Source organism: Mobula birostris, chromosome 1 (assembly GCF_030028105.1).
Source record: "Mobula birostris isolate sMobBir1 chromosome 1, sMobBir1.hap1, whole genome shotgun sequence".
NCBI classification, from domain to species: domain Eukaryota; kingdom Metazoa; phylum Chordata; class Chondrichthyes; order Myliobatiformes; family Myliobatidae; genus Mobula; species Mobula birostris.
In genome coordinates, this window is record NC_092370.1 from 70,040,712 (window position 1) to 70,058,129 (window position 17,418).

The 17,418-nt window shown below is 43.4% G+C and overlaps 1 protein-coding gene across 2 annotated transcripts in view; it reads right to left on the reverse strand.

The window, feature by feature from the left end:
* The window catches only part of gra (granulito), a 120,639-nt gene extending 103,926 nt beyond the window's left edge, over nt 1–16,713 (reverse strand). The window contains exons 1-3 of one of the 2 annotated variants that reach the window (XM_072262412.1): nt 16,665–16,713; nt 16,332–16,584; nt 1,725–1,826 (exon numbers count right to left, since the gene is read on the reverse strand). Coding sequence is in view for 1 of the 2 variants with exons in the window: in XM_072262501.1 (XP_072118602.1) it covers nt 16,332–16,363 (32 nt within the window). In the remaining variant the exon portion in view is untranslated. The remainder of the gene's footprint in view (nt 1–1,724; nt 1,827–16,331; nt 16,585–16,664) is intronic. The other variant, XM_072262501.1, reaches the window with a different exon arrangement.
* Nucleotides 16,714–17,418: the final 705 nt, after the last annotated feature.

Consider the following 17,418-nt stretch of genomic DNA (forward strand, 5'->3'; position numbering starts at 1 on the left):
ATACAGCATAGTTTCCTTCAGGGAAAATCTTGCCTGCTGAACCTATTGGAATTCTTTGAGGAGATTACATTTAAGATGGATAAAGAGGATGCTGTGGATGTTATATGTTTGAATTTTCAGAAGGCCTTTGACAAGGTGCAACACATGAGGCAGGTTAAGAGCCCATGGTATTACAGGAAAGTTACTGGTATGGTTAGGACATTCACTGATTGGTAGGAGGCAACAAATGGGAATAAAAGGATCCTTTCCTGGTTGACTGCTAGTGACTAGAGATGTTCCGCAAAGATCGATGTCAGACCACTTCTTTTTATGCTGTATATCAATGATTTAGATGACGGAATAGATGGCATTATTGCCAAGTTTGCAGATGATGCAAAGATTGGTGGAGGGGCAGGTAGTGTTGAGGAAACAGGAAGACAGCAGAAGGATTTAGACAGATTAAGAGAATGGGCAAGAAAGTAGCAAATGAAATACAATGCATAGTCATGCACTTTGGTAGACAAAATAAATGTGCAAACTGTGTTAACTTCTACTTTGAAAAACGACCACTCGACAACCTCATGCGCAAAGGAAACAACTTTATCTGGGACGGCAAAACCGATAGTTATATACAGAGGCTTTCACTGAACCGTACTGCATGGCAGAGAAACTATACACATGCACACCGGACAAGGAAATGGAAGTAAAAACCCCCCAACCCTGGAACCAGCCTCTCCTTACAAACAGCTTCCCCTAGCAGGAGTTTTGCTATATTACCATTATCCTAATTAGTATTAACTTATTTTTTTAAAGCTCACATTACAACACAGACTATTTTCTAAATGGGGAGAAAATCCAAAATTCTGAGATGCAAAGGGACTTGGTAGTCCTTGTGCAGAACACCCTAAAGGTTAACTTTCAGGTTGAGTTGGTGATGAAGAAAACAAATACAATGTTAGTATTCATTTCAAGAGGTCTATAATATAAGAGCAGGGATATGATTCTCAGGCTCTATAAGGTACCGATGAGGCCTCACCTTGAGTTTTGTGAATGGTTTTGGGCTCCTTATCTAAGAAAAGATGTGCTGGCATTGAAGAGGGTTCAGAGGAATTTACAAGGATGATTCTGGGAATGAAAGGGTTATCACCCAGAGCACTCACATCTACAGTGATGAAATGCTCTGAGAGGTTGGTCATGTCTAGACTGAACTCCTGCCTCAGTAATTTGCCTATCACCACAGCAGGTCAACTGCAAAACAATCTCAATGGCTCTTCACACAGCCTTAGACGACCTGGACAGTACATGTCAGGATGCTGTTCATCGACTATAGCTCAGCATTTAACACCATCATTCCCACAATCCTGAGTGAGAAGTTGCAGAACCTGGGTCTCTGTACCCCCCCCTCTAAAATTGGATCCTCAACTTCTTAACTGGAAGGCTGCAATCTATGCCAATTGGTGATAATATCTCCTCCTCGCTGACGCTCAATACTGGTGCACCTCAGGGGTGTGTGCTTAGCCCACTGCTCTACTTTCTATATACACATGACTGTGTGGCTAGGCATAGCTCAAATACCATCTATAAATTTGCTGATAATACAATCTTAGATGGAGACAAAAGGGCATAGAAGAGTGAGATATGCCAACTAGTGGAGTGGTGTCACAGCAATAACGTTGTACTCAATGTCAGTAAGGCGAAAAAGCTGATTGTGGAGTTCAGGAAGGGTAAGACGAAGGAACACATACCAATCCTCATAGAGGGACCAGAAGTGGAGAGAGTGAGCAGTTTCAAGTTCCTGGGTGTCAAGGTCTCTGAGGACCTAACCTGGTCCCAACATATCGATGCAGCTATAAAGAAGACAAGGCAACGACTATACTTCATTAGGAGTTTGAAGAGATTTGGTATGTCAACAAAAACATTCAAAAACTTTTATAGATATACCATGGAGAGCATTGTGACAGGCTTCATCACTGAATGGTGTCAGGGTGCGGGGGGGGGGGGGAAATGGGTGCAGCTATACAGGACTGAAAGAAGCTGCAGAGGGTCACAAATTTAGTCAGCTCATCTTGGGTACTAGCCTGCTAAGTACCTAGGACATCTTCAAGCATCTTCAAGGAGCGGTGTCTCAGAAAGGCAGTGTCCATTATTAAGGAACCCCAGCACCCAGGGATGGCCTTTTCTCACTGTTACCATCATGTAGGAGGTACAGAAGCCTAAAGGCACACACTCAGCGATGCAGGAACAGCTTCTTCCCCTCTGCCATCCAATTCCTAAATGGACATTGAACCCGTGAATACTACCTCACTTTTTAAATATATATTATTTCTGTTTTTGCATGATTTTTAATCTACTCAATATATGTATACTGTAATTGATTTACTTATTTATTATTTTTACTGCTATATTATGTACTGCATTGAACTGCTGATGCTAAGTTAACAAATTTCACGGCACATGTTTCTGATAATAAACTTGATTCTGATTCATACGAGAAACAGTTGATGACCTGTATTTGCTGGAACTTAGAAGGATGGGGGCGGGGGGGGGGAATCTCATTGAAACCTTTCAAATGTTGAAAGGTTGAGACAGAGTAGATGTAGAAAGGATATTTCCGATGGTGGAGGAGCCTAGGACAAGAGGGAATAGCCTCAGGATAGAGAGGTGACATTTAAAACAGAGATGCAGAGAAATTTCTTTAGCCAGAGGATAGTGAATTTGTTACCACAGGTAGTTGTGGAAGCCAGGTCGTTGGATGCATTTAAGGTGGAGAATGATAGGCTTTTGATTGGCGACAGCATCAAAGGTTTCAGGAAGAAGGCTGGCAAGTGGGGATAAGGAGGGGGAAAAAAGGATCAGCCACAATTGAATGGTGGAGCAGACTCGAAGGGCCAAATGGACTAATTCTACTCCTGCGTCTTATGGTTTAATTATATCTCACTAGTCAACCTCACTAAAGGGCAGTGAAGACAAAAACATTTAAATATAAATAAATTGCACATTGCCGAAAGTATTAAACCATTGTATGTATGATGCAAACACTGTGAAGTATCAATATATCAAATAATAATGAACCATCTGACCAAAAGATTCAAATGTTTAATAATAGTTGTTACATAGTAACAGGTTTGAACTGCACATTTCTAAATACAAAATAATCAAATTTATGGCATATAAATGTCTAGCAACATCTGTGTGGGGGTGAGGGAGGTGTCGATGCTTTAGGTCATGACTCTGCATAAGAACAATCATACTCTACTGTTAAACTAATTTCATGGTAGACCAAATAAGTTTTCCCAATACTCACCACCCCATAACATACATAAAGTGGGAAATTTTAGTGAAAAATCATTCACCATCTCCCAAATAAATCAATAATAGATATACATTGTGCATTCAGTATGTTTCATCACCACACTTCCCCCCACTATTTCATCAGTTCCCGACAGTAACCTTATGTACAGACACTCCTGTACCTAGTGTCATTTTATGGAAATACAATCAATGTGCTTATATTTATTGTGACTTTTTTATTATTTTTTTATACTGTGTCAGATCTAGTGTAACAATTTTTTTGTTCTCCTTTACACTAGTGTACTGGAATAGTGAAACAACCTTGAGTCTTAAATTAGTTTGAACTTAAACTCTTCAGGAATAGTCATGTTCTCTGGTTTAACACTCTGGTCAAGATGGAGTAATATCAATAATACTTCATGCAGAATCCTCAAAGAAAAACAGCAATCATTTTAACTCTCAGCTTTTCCAGTAGGGAAAAGCACAAAATACTATTTTTTCTTCAATTCAGTTTTCCATCCTCTCAAACTTTCTGGAAAATCTTTATACAAGATAAGGTTAAGGCTAATGTGAGAAACACTTGAGTTTAAGGCCCACTATAAACACAAGATATTCTGCAGATGCTGGAAATCCAGAGCAACAGACACAAAATACTGCAGGAACTCAGCAGGTCGGGAAGCATCCACGAAAATGAACAGTCGATGTTTCAGACCAAGACCCTTCCTCAGGACTGGGCTTAAATTGTAATGCAGTTTTGCACTAATAGAAGACTAATAATGATGTTCAATCAAAAGGTTGTCTACTCTCAGCTGGGGAAAAAAACTCGAGTTTATTTAAGAAAAGCAGAAGAGTCAGCCAAACATCCTTGTCATTCTTTGCACCTTGTGCATGATTATTAAATTACATTAATCTAGTCATTATCACTCAATTATCTCTTGGAGTTTGCTATGGGGTGAGTTGCCTGGTAAATCCTCTTTATTCTTGCAAAGTAACAATACTTCAAAAGTAAATCAATGATGATTAAACATTGAGAAAGGGATGCGAAAATTGCTCTGCAAATACAAGTCTTTCCTTTCCCTTCAATAGCTACAAACACAAGGATTAGAATAGCATACATTATTTCAAGATTAATCAATCAAGATTATAAATCATAGGAGTGCAAAATTTATGCTGACACTTAATACAGCATGGAAGTTGTGTCCTGTTGAGTGCAGCTTTGCTTTGACAAGGCATTAAACTAAATCTCTATTGTACAGAATAAGAATCAGGTTTAATATCACTGGCATATGTCATGAAATTCATTATTTTATGGTAACAGTACACTGCAATACATAATAAAACTAAATTACAATAAATACAGTATATATTTTAAAAATTAAATCAAGTAGTACAAAAAGAGAGCAAAAGAAAAAGTGAGATAATGTACATGGGTTTATTGTTTATTCAGAAATCTGATGGCAGACTGGAGGAAGCTGTTCCTGAAACATTGAGTGTGTCTTTAAGTTCCTGTATCTCCTCCTTGATGGTAGCGATCAGAAGAAGGCATATCCTGGGTGTTGGGGATGTCACCTTTTTGAGGCATCGCCTTTTTAAGGTGATCTAAATGCTGGGAAAGTTAGTGCCCATGATGGAGCTGGCTGAGTTTACAACTTTCTCCGAACCTGTACAGTGGCCCTTCCATACCAGGAGAGTGCTCTCCACAGCACACCTTTAGAAATTTGCGAGAGTCTTTGGCGATGTACCAAGTCTTGTCAAACTCCTAATGAAATATAGCTGGTGTTGTGCTTTCTTTGTAGTTGTATCGATATGTTGGGCCCAGGATATATCTTCAGAGATGTTGACACACAGGAACTTGAAACTGCTCACCCTTTCCACTGCTGATCCCTCAATGAGGTCTGGTGTATGTTCCCTTGATTTCCCTTTCCTGAAGTCCACAATCAATTCCTTGGTCTGACTGACATTGTGTGCAAGGTTGTTGTTGTGACACCACTCAATGAGATGTATGCCTCCTCATGACCGTCTGAAATTCAGCAAACCACAGTTGTGTCATTAGCAAGTTTATGGATAGCATTTGAGCTGTGCCTAGCCACAGAATCATGAATGTAGAAAGCGTAGAACAGTGGGCGAACACACAACCTTGAGGTGCATCAGTGTTGATTATCAGTCAGTAGGAGACGATATTTCTGATCCGCACTGATTGTGGTCTCCTGATGAGGAAGTCAAGGATCCAGTTGCAGAGGCACAGGTTTTGGAGCTTGTTGATATGAACTGAGGGTATGATTGTGTTGAACACTGAGCTGTAATCAATAAACAGCATGATGTAGGTATTGCTATTGTTCTGGTGATCCAAGGTCTAGTGGAGAGCCAATAAATTTGCATTTGCTGTGGACCTACTGTGGCAATAGGCAAATTATTGTGGGTCCAAGTCCTTGCTAAGGCAGGAATTGATTCTGACCAACCTCTCAAAGCACTTCATCACAGGAGGTGTGAGTTCAACTGTGCAATAGTCATTGAGGGTGGCAGGTGAGGTCTGGGCCTGACGTCCCACTCACCCAGGGAAAGTGAACGCACAATACATCGCCTCTCCTTTCTCGGTGTAGTGATCGCTGCATGGTCACTGTTTGGTCGGCTAGTCAGGATGCCACTGCAAATGGCCTCTCCTACATTACAGCATCCGTAGCAACACCTTCTCGTTGGTGCCCCCATTTCCACCGAGCTTGCTACGTCATGGTGCGACTGAGTGTCCAGCAGTATAACTGGATGAGCAGGCTGGGCTCGTTAGCCTTGGTTGGCAGCCAGCCTATGAGAAGGACAACTCTGACTCCAAACCCGGGCAGGTGGGACTCATTAGTCTTGTCAGGCCATCCACCTTGCAGAAGGACACTCCGACATAAATCCTATGACCCGAAGACCTCGCTGTCACCGTCCCAGCTTGCTAGGCTATGGCAGATGAACCCCTGGAGTAAAGGGTGGGGCCAGTACCACGCACACTGCACTCCACCTAAAATACCATTGCGCAGGCCGAAGGACAGGCCCACGTCTATGACCACCCTCCCTGACCATTCATCCCCTGCAGCGATGGGAAATGGGAGAAAACAGCAGGTGGAAGAAGACACTGGAAGCCACAGTTCCAATCCTGCATGCAGGCGGTTCAGGTGTATGGGTCGTCTGATGTTGACCCTGGAGACGACGATATCATTCGGCAGCACCCTGAAACGCCAAGCAGCCTTCTCTAGGGACAGCACTGCTTGCTCCACACAGAGAGGGGCCTAGAAAAGGTGGCCTAACCAAAGCTCATTTCCATTTCCCCCAGTTGGCTAGCCGCGGTTAACAGGCATCCTCTAATGCAGTCAAACAACAACAAAAAAGAAAAGGTACACTCCTGCCTCAAAGGAGTGCAAGGAATAAAGCTCGCATGCTGGAACATCAGAACCATGCTCAATACAGCAGACAGTGGTCCCCCAGAACGACGCTCCGCTCTATGGTTGTGCATGAACTTTCAAGACTGAATGTCGACATCGCTGCTCTCAGTGAAGTCCACTTCCCAGAGGAAGGCTACCTTCAAGATCATGGCGCCAGCTACACTCTCTACTGGTCGGGCAAGCCAGAGACTTAGAGACGCCTTTCTGGCGTTGGCTTTATGGTCAGGAACTCCATTGCCTCCAAACTTGAAAAATTGCCAACGGGTCACTCTGACCGCATCATCTCCATGCGCCTCCCACTTCGAAACAAGCAGCATGCCACATTCTTCAGCGTGTACACCCCCACTCTTCAAGCGGATCCTGCAGAAAAGGACAAGTTTTACACTGATCTGCGCAACCTCGTATGGAATGCCCCTGCAGACGACAAGGTCTTCATCCTTGGTGACTTCAATGCCAGAGTAGGTCAAGATTCAGAAGCCTGGAAAAGAGTACTTGACAAACATGGTCCTTTTCTGATGCTTGGTTATATGAATTTGGTTGGCGGTTTGATGTCTTTTTTTATGGAAGCTTGTATGGCACATAGCTCCGGGTCTGTGCTCCAAATGGGTTTCTTTTCCCTTTGTTTTTTAGTTGTCAGGGGTTTTCTCTGTTTTAGTTAGTAGGGGTTCTTTTTTTCTTTCTTTCCTTTTTTCCATTAAAAAAAAGCTTTAATACTTTGTTTTTTTGATTATTATTGATATACTGTTCAGCCTGGTTGATAGCTTAACTTTTACTCTACATATGGATATGTTATCTTGATTATTTTGTTGTATTTTTCTCTGTTGTTGATTTTCAATAATAATTAATAAAAAGATTTAAAAAGAAAGAAAGACAAACATGGTGTTGGAAACTGCAACGACAACGGGTGCTTTCTGTTAGAGTTTTGTGTGGAGCAGCAACTCATCATCACTAACACCATTTTCCAGCAGAAAGACAGTCTGAAGACAACCTGGATGCATCCTCGGTCCAAGCATTGGCACCTCATAGACTACATCTTGGTGCGCCAGAGAGACCTTCGGGACGTCTTACTCACCCGAGTGATGCCCAGTGGAGTGTCATATGGACCATCGTCTTGTCCGCTGCAAACTCAGCCTCCATTTCAAACCCAAGCCAAAGAGAGGAAATGCTCCAAGGAAGAAGTTTCAGGTTGGCAGCCCCCAGTCAGCTGAAGTGAAAGCTGACTTTCAGACGAATCTTCAGTCAAGGCTTCAGGATCCCAGTTTCCCCACAGACTCCTCTCCAGAAGTGCTTTGGGAACACCTAAAGACCACCATCCTGCAAATCTCTGAAGAAGTCCTAGGGTTTTCCACAAAGAAGAACAAGGACTGGTTCAATGAAAACAACCACGAGATCCAAGAACTGCTGGCAAAGAAGAGATCCGCCCACCAGGCGCACCTTGCTCAGCCGTCTTGTCCTGACAAGAAAGCAGCCTTCCTCCTTGTATGCAGCAACCTCCAGCGCAAGTTTCGAGAGATTCAGAACACATGGTGGACCAACCTCGCAAAGAGAACTCAGCTTTGCACAGACACCGGTGACTACAGAGGATTTTATGAAGCACTGAGAGCAGTGTACGGCCCTTCGCACCAGGTCCAGAGTCCCTTGCGCAGTGTAGATGGTCAGGCGCTCTTCACAAACAAGCGTGCATCCTGAACCTGTGGTTGGAACACTTCCAGACTCTCTTCGGCACCAACTGCATGGTCCAAGACTCAGCAATTCATCGCATCCCACAACAGCCAGAGAAAACAGAACTGGATAAGATTCCAACCCTAAAAAAGACAGTCAAGGCTATAGAGCAGCTGAAAAGTGGCAAGGCATCAGGAGTTGATGGAATCCCACCTGAGATTTGGAAGCATGGGGGCCCAGCATTACACACCAAACTCCATGAGTTCTTTGTCTGCTGCTGGGAACAAAGTAAACTACCACAGGACCTCCATGATGTAGTCATCATCACCTTGTATAAGAACAAGGGGGGAAAAGTCCCACTGCTCCAACTACTGGGGGATAACTCTGCTCTCTATCGCAGGAAAAATCCTCGCAAGAGTAGTCCTGAACAGATTGGTGCCCATCATTGCAGAAGAACACCTCCCAGAGAGCCAGTGTGGCTTCAGAGCCAACAGGAGCACCAGCGACATGGTATTTGTTCTCAGACAGCTCCAAGAGAAATGTAGGGAACAGAACACGGGATTGTACGTCACGTTTGTCGACCTTACCAAAGCATTCAACACTGTGAGCAGGGAAGGTCTGTGGCAAATTATGGAACGACTGGGATGCCCTCCAAAGTTCTTCAGCATGGTCATCCAGCTACATGAAGATCAGCGTGGCCAAGTTAGACACAACAACGACCTCTCAGAACCCTTCCCAATAGGTAAGGGAGTAAAGCAAGGCTGCATCCTCGCGCCAACTCTCTTCACGATCTTCTTCAGCATGATGCTCGAAAAGGCCACAGAAGACCTTGATGACAAGGACAATATTTACATCCGATACAGCACCAATGGCAGCCTGTTCAACCTGAGGCGATTACAGTCCCACACCAAGACATTGGAGCAACTCATCCAAGAGTCACTCTTCACAGACGATGCTGCCCTTGTTGCCCACACAGAGACAGCCCTGCAGCACATAACATTCTGCTTCGCAGAGGCTGCCGAGCTCTTCGGACTGGAAGTCAGTTTGAAGAAGACAGAAGTTCTCCATCAGCCCGCACCTCAGGAAGATTACCACCCTCCTCATATCACCATCGGTGAGGTAGAGCTGAAGACAGTCCACCAGTTCAGCTATTTGGGGTGCACCATCTCGTCAGATGCCAAGATCGACAAAGAGATTGACAACAGACTGGCAAAGGCAAACAGCGCATTCGGCAGGCTGTACAAAAGAGTCTGGAACAACAGGCATTTGAAGAAAGGCACAAAGATCAGCATGAACAGAGCCATTGTACTAACCGCCCTCCTGTATGGCTCCGAGTCGTGGGGCACCTACCATCACCACCTACGACTCCTTGAGCGTTTCCACTAGTGCTGCCTCTGCACCATTCTCAACATTCACTGGAGCGACTTCCGTCACCAACATCGAAGTCCTCGAACAGGCGGAGGTCACTGGCATTGATACTATGCTGTTGAAGACGCAGATGCGCTGGGCAGGGCATGTCTCCAGGATGAAGGTTCATCACCTGCCCAAGATTGTGCTGTATAGCAAATTCTCCACTGGCTACCGTGACAGAGGGGCACCGAAGAAAAGATACAAGGACTCTCTGAAGAAATCCCTTGGTGCCTGTCACATTGACCATCGCCAGTGGTCTAATCTAGCCAGCAGTGAAAAATTGAAGATATCCTTGAGCACTTCTACCAGTTGGTTAGCACAGGTTTTCAGTGCCCTACCAGGTACACCATGAGGAACTGACATCCTGCAAAGGTTCATCCTCTTGAAAGATGTTCTGATATTAGCCTCCGAGACAGAGATCACAGGGTCACCAGATACTTCATATTGTCTATGAAGTTAACGCTACTTCAAAGAGCAGGGAGTTATGCCCATTATTTATCTCAATTAACATCATTAAACCTAGGTATTTTAGAAAGCAAGCATCAGAGCTCTTGAGAACTAAAAGTCAGGAAGGAGCTTAGGAAGACAAGGACATGAGAAGGGCTTGACGAGTAGGATAAAGCAAATTCCTAAGGCATTCTATATAGTCACAATGTACATGAAAAACAGGATGACCAGAGTGAGGGTAAGACCAATCAGGAATAAAAATGAAAACATGTTTGGAGTCAGAGGATGTAGGGGAAGTCCGTAATGAATACTTTGCTTCAGTATTCACCAGTGAGAGGGATCTTGATAAATGTGAGGTTAGCTCAGACAAACTAAAGTGCTGTAACATGTTGAGGTTAAGAAACAGGATGTGCTGCAACTTTTGACAAACATTGGGGTAGTTAACTCCTTGTGGCCAGATGGGACATACCCCAGGTTACTATGGGAAACGAAGGAAGAGATTGCTGTGCTTTTGGCAATGATCTTCATATTCTCAGTCGCTACAGAAGCAGTACCAGAAGATTGGAGGGTGGCAAGTGTTATTCCTTTGTTCAAGAAAGGTAACAGGGATAATCTTTTGAATAACATACCAGTGAGTCTTAACATCACTGCTGGGCAAAATGTTCAAGAAGATTCTTAGAGAGAGGAATTGCGAGAATTTGGAGAAGTATAGTCAGATTATGGTAGTCAGCAAAGCTTTGTGAGGGCATGTCATGCCCCATGAACCTGATTGATTTCTTCAAGGAAATTACAATACAAAGCGATGAAGGTAGAATGTGAACGTTGTGTATATGGATTTTAGTAAGGCATTCCATAAGGTTCTCCATGGTAGACTCATTCAGAAAGCCAGGAGGTATGGAATCCTGGGAAACTTGGCTTGGCCAAGAAATGGCTTGCTTACAGAAAGGATAGTTTAGTACTGGATAGAGTGGAACACACACCAAATGCTGAAGGATCTCATCAGGTCAGTCAACATCTATGGAGAGGACCAAAGAGTTGATGTTTTGGGTTGAGACCCTTCAGATAGAGCCTAGAGATGCATGTCCAGTCCTGTTCCGCTGGGACCTGTTTTGAGACATCTGCTCGTCATGATTTTTATAAATGACTTGTATGAGGAAGTAGAAGAGTGTGTTAGTAAGTTTATAGATCACATGAAGGTTGGTGGTATTGTGGATAATGTTGAAGGTTGTTGTAGGTTACAACGGGAATTTGATAAGATGCAGAGCTGTACTGGGAAGTGTCAGATGGAGTTCAATCTAGAAAAGTGTTACATTTTGAAAATTTGAACTTAAAGGAAGAGCACAAGGTTAATGGCAGGATTCTTAGCAATGTGTAGGAACAGGGGGATCTTGGGATCCATGTCCATAGAAACCGCAAAGTTGCAAAGCAAGTTGATAAGGTGTTCTGGTCACCTCATTATAGGAAGGATGTGGAATCATTAGAGAGGGCGCAGAGGAGATTGACCAGAAAGCTGTCTAGATTAGAGAACATGTACTTTAAAGAAAGCCTGAGTGAACTAGGGATTTTCTCTTTGGAGTGAAGGAGGATGGGAAGTGACTTGATAGAAGTGATAAGATGACACGAGGGATAAACAGAGCAGACAGCCACTGTCTTTTTCCCAAAGTGCCAGATATGAAAGGGCATAATTTTAAAGTGACTAGAGGTAAATATGGGGGGAATGTCAAAGGTAGTTTACACAAAGAGTAGTAAGTATATGGAACACACTGCTGAGGTGGTGGCAGACATCAGGGACATTTAAGAGACTCTCAGGCACGTGGATAAAACTGGAGGGCTACAGTGTGTGGCTGGGAATAGTTAGATTGATCGTGGAGTAGGTTAAAAGGTCTGCAGAACATTGTGGGCCAAAGGGCCTGTACTTAGAATACATTGTAGAAAAACCCTTTAACCAACTCCAAGATCAGTCCAACCTTTCCATCCCACATAATTATCCATTGTTTCTTTAATCGTGCCTAAATGTCTCTAAAATACTGCCTCTACCAACCCCCTGGCAATGCATTCCATGCACCTACTGCCCTATATGTAAAAGTAAAACTACCTCTTATATCCCCCCCAGGAAGAGAAGATGGCAGCGTGACGCAGCGCGCAGCGGCCACTCTGGTGAAATGATATCTGTTATCTGTCAAGTAGGGTGCCATACACAATTCTGATTTGATGGAGACAGATGTGAGAGCTCGGAGGAACATCTGGAGAAACTTCTGAAATGCCTTCTTTGCTGCCACTGCTACTGTGTGATCCAGAATCTCCGGGGGAGAAGGCCCTGAGTTCTCGGCTTTGCTTGTTGCTCAGTGGCTGGGGTAGGGGTTGAAGCGCTTGGCAGAGATGGTGCTTGGTGCTCGGTGTCGGAGGGCTGGTCGGAGGCTCAAAGTTTTCGGATGGACTCAGAGTCAGCTGTGGTCGGGTGCTTCCAATGGGCATCGGCAGTTGTCGGTGCCTGGAGGTTTATGGCAGGGAGAGTTTCTCCCTTTTGCCGCCTGCTATCGGGACTATCGGGAGTTGATCGGAACTTTGAGACTTTTTTTTTTAAACCGTGCCCATGGTCTGCTCTTTATCAAATTATGGTATTGTTTTGCATTGCTGTAACCATGTTATAATTATGTAGTCTTGTCAGTATTAGTCTTTGGTTTGTCCTGTTTTTTTTGTGATATCACTCTGGAGGAACATTGTATCATTTCTTAATGCATGTATTTCTAAATGACAATAAACGAGGACTGAGTGTCCTCATAATCTAATCTAATACTTCCCTCCAAACACTTTAAAGTTATGTCCCCTTGTATTAGCTATTTCTGCCCTGGGAAGAAGTGCCTGTCTGTCCACTCTATCTCTGCCTCATATCATCTTGTACACCTCTATCAAATCACTTCTCATCCCTCTTCACTCTAAACAGAAACCCTCTAGCTTGCTCAACCTATCCTCACAAGACAACCTGTCTAATCAATGCAACACACTGGCAAATCTCCCCTGCACCCTCTCTGAAGCTTCCATGTCCTTCAGGCGACCAGATCTGAATACAATACTCCTAGTGTGGTCCAACCAGAGTTTTACAAAGATGCAACATTACCTTGTGACTCTTGAACTCAATCCCCCAACAATGAAGGCCAACATACCATAGGACATCCTAACCATCCTATCAACTTGTGCTCTGCAACTTTGAGGATTCTATGGACTGAACCCTAAGATCCCTCTGTTCCACCACACTACTAATAATTCTGCCATTAACACTATTCTGCCTTCAAATTTGACCTTCCAAAGTGATACACTTCATAAAGCACTGCAGCACAAAAAATGGACCATCAGCCCATCTAGTCTGTGCTGAACTGTAATTCTGCCTAGCCCCATTGACCTGCACCTGGACCTTAGCCCTTCATTTTTCTCGGTACATCCATGTATTCATTCAATCTTCTCTTAACCCTCACAATTAAACCTACATCCACTACTTCTGCAGATAGCTCACACTACCCTGTGAGTGAAGGGGTTCCCCCTATTCACCCCCATAAACATTCCACTCTTCACCTATAACCTCTAGTTCTATTCCTATCTAACCTCAGTGAAAAAGCCTGCTTGCATTTACTCTGTCTACACCCTTCATAATTTTGTATTCCTTTATCAACTCTCCCCTTATTCTCCAATGTTCCAGGGAATAAAGAACTAATCTGTTCAACCTTTCCCTATAATTCAGATTTTGATGTCACAGCAATATCCTTGTAAATTTTCTCTTTACTCTTTCAATCTTATTGATTTCTTTCTTGTAGGTAGATGGCCAGAACTGCACACAACACTCCAAATTTAGCCCAAGAGTTTTATTTATATGACTTCAACATAACATCCCAGCTCCTATATTTAGTATTCTGATTTATGAAATCCAATGTGCCAAGAGCTGTCTTTATGATCCCATCCACTTGTGATGCAATTGTCAAGAAATTTGGGTATTTCTATTCCCATATCTCTCTGTTCTATCACACTCCTCATTGCCCCACCATTCAATGTGCAAATCCTATCCTGGTTTGTCCTCCCTAAGTGCAACAGTTCATACTTGTCTGCATTAAATTCCCTCTCCCATTTTTCCACCCATTTTTCCAGCTGATCCAGATCCTGCTGCAAGCTTTGATAGTCTTCCTCATTGTTCATCAATATTCCCAATGTTGATATCATCTGCTTATTTGTTGATCCAGTTTATCACATTATTATCTAAATCATTAATATAGATGATAAACAACAACACACCCAGCACCGATCCCTTTGGAACACCATTAGTCACAGGTCTCTCGTCAGAGAAGAAGCATCTACTGCCACTCACTGGTTTCTTTTGCAAAGCAAATATTGAATCAAAGTTACTATCTCATCCTGAATGCCAAGTGATTGAACTTTTTACAAAGCTTTGTCAAAGAGCTTGCTAAAGACTATAGTTCATGTGCACAATGTCCACTGTTTTCCTTCGTCAACTTTGCTAGTAACTTCCTCAAAAAACTATAAGATTGGTTAGACATGACCTATCATGTACAAAGCAAGGTTGGCTATGCTAAATCAGACCCTCCCTATCCAAATATTTATATATCCTGTCCCTTAGAATACCTTCCAATAATTTAGCCATTACTAACATCAGACTCAATGGCCTATAGTTCCCCTGTTAATTATTAGAGCCTTCCTTGTACAATGGAACATTAGCTATCCTCCAGTCATCTGGCATAAGGGCATTTTAAATATTTCTGCCATTGCCCCTGTAATTTCTGCATCAGCCTCCCACAAGGTCTAAGGGGAAACCTTGTCAGGCTCTGAGGATTTATCTACCCTAATTTGCCACAAGACAGCAAGCATCTCCTCTTCTGTAATCCGTACATGGTCCATGATCTCACCACTGTTTTGCCTCAGTTCTATCGACTCTGTCTGTCTTCCAGGAAAACATGGATGCAAAAAATCTATTTAAGATCTTTCCCATCTCGTTCAGCTCCATGCAAAGATGACCAAGATGATCCACAAGTGGACCACTTTTGTCCCTCCCTATCCTTTTTGTTCTTGATGTATCTGTAGAAGCCCTTGGAATACTCCTTCACCTTGTATACCAGAACAACTTCAGGTGTTCTTTTAGCCCTCCTAATTTCCCAAATGGTCTTTTGCATTTTTTTCTATTCCGTAAGTGCCTCACTTATTCCTTGCTGCCAATACCTGCTGTGCACCTCCTTCTCCTCTTAAGTAGGGCCCTAATATCCCTAGAAAACCAAGGTTCCCTTGACCTGTTAATATTCTGCTTTGCTCTAACAGGAACATAGAAACTCTGTACATTCGTAATTTCACTTTTGAAGCCTCCCACTTACCAAGCGTCCCTTTGCCAGAAAGCAAACTAACCAATCCATACTTGCCAGATCCTTTCTGATTACATCAAAATTATTTTACACATTTTATAAAAGAGTTAATGCTTTAAGCAACACACACGAAATGCTGAAGGAACTCAGTACGGCAGGCAGCATCTAGGAAAAAAGTTCTCTTTTCCTAGATGCTACCTGGCCTGCTGATTTCCTCCAGCATTTGTGTGTGCGGTGCTCGGATTTCCTGCATCTGCAGATCTTCTCTTGTTTGTGAATGTTTTAAGCAATTTTTTCTTTCCCACGAATTCTATTTTATTAACCTCATCCATGATAGTACTCTTCAGATGGCTGAGAGATCAAAGAGTATAGCAGTGTACGATCACATATCCCTGAAGTTTGTTGCCTCATCTCGGACCTCTGAAAAGTACTGGCACGTTTGTCTCTGGAGTTTTCCCAACCCTGATACACCGAGTAATTGCAATACTTCCGCAGTTGTCCCGGTTTACTCACGAAGAATAAAACACGTAAGGATTGCAGTGTAAGGAGAGGGGACGCCCGGCAAGGCGGGGCGAGGACTGACGACCTCGATTCTAAACGGTAAGGGAAGTATTTAAATTTCAGACCACCCCCAGATGGGTGACTGGACGCCGCCGCGTAATCTCAGGAGATGCTGACGGCTACTGGGAGATTGGTCTGCGGTACGAGAGCTTTTCAAGAGGAATCGGTTTTACCAGCGGTCAGATCGAGTGGTCGTACTCACCCGGTTGGAGTAACGCCTTTTACCTCCGCCATCCCCTCCTCACGCGACAATCGCCCTGCCTCCGTAACGGGTGACAGTGCTCGCGACAGAGCTCGAGCCGCCTCGTCAGACCGCACGTACCCTTCCGCGTGTCGCGAGCTTTTCCCTGCGCCGAGAGACGGGCGAGTGGGTGGTGGTTGGTGGCGTCCCCGCAGCACAAGAGTGGGCTCAGCGAGAACGGAACGTCCGATCGGGATGTACAAAAGCAAGCCTGCTGGAGAAATGTAGAGAGAGCGAAGATGGTTAATTTATATTATTATTGGGGGAGGGGGTTGTTCACAATGAAATACTCACAGAGAAGTTGTATTGAGAGGAGGGGATTATCAAATGGAAGACCGTCACCTGGAAACGTTGCCTTGCCAACCGCAACAACAGGTGCAGCAGTGACGTAGCGTGTGTCGCCCATCCCGTCAGTGTCAGCAGCTTGGGACATCTTTCCAATATATTCTTACCCCACCCCGATTAAGCTCTTTCAGTCCAGTCGTCAGGTGCATTTACGTTTAAAATAATAGTTTGATAGTTCGATTATACATTCAGATTTTAAAATAATTTACATTTCTCAATTCTCTTTTTTTATTTCCACATCCTGAACCTGGCATTCCTGAATTATTTTCATTATCCTTTCCAAGCTCCAAACTTGAATTATAACTTCCGAGGCAACGTGTCAGACTTGCCTCTCGCTCTTTTTGGCGTGTAATGCTCCATTTGTGCTATTGTTAACCGTATTTAAATTTATTGTTTAAGAGAATAGATGTCAGAGGTCAAAGAGGTGAGTTTTGATAAATGGCGGTAAGAATAGAGGTGCAGAGATTGGATTCCAGCGTGCCTATAAAACGTTTGGGCAATCAATATGTTTTGAGTTCGTATGGCCAATATAAACAAACGTAACAGTATTGCTTAATATATGCAATCTATCCAGAAAATTTAAACCTATCATAACAAGGTTTAGACGGTTCCAAAAAGGTTTGCAGGAGTTTAACAGAGCATATAGGTAATTTCTTTCCACTGGTACAGAAAAGATATTTGTTTGCATGTTTCTTGTCTCTCC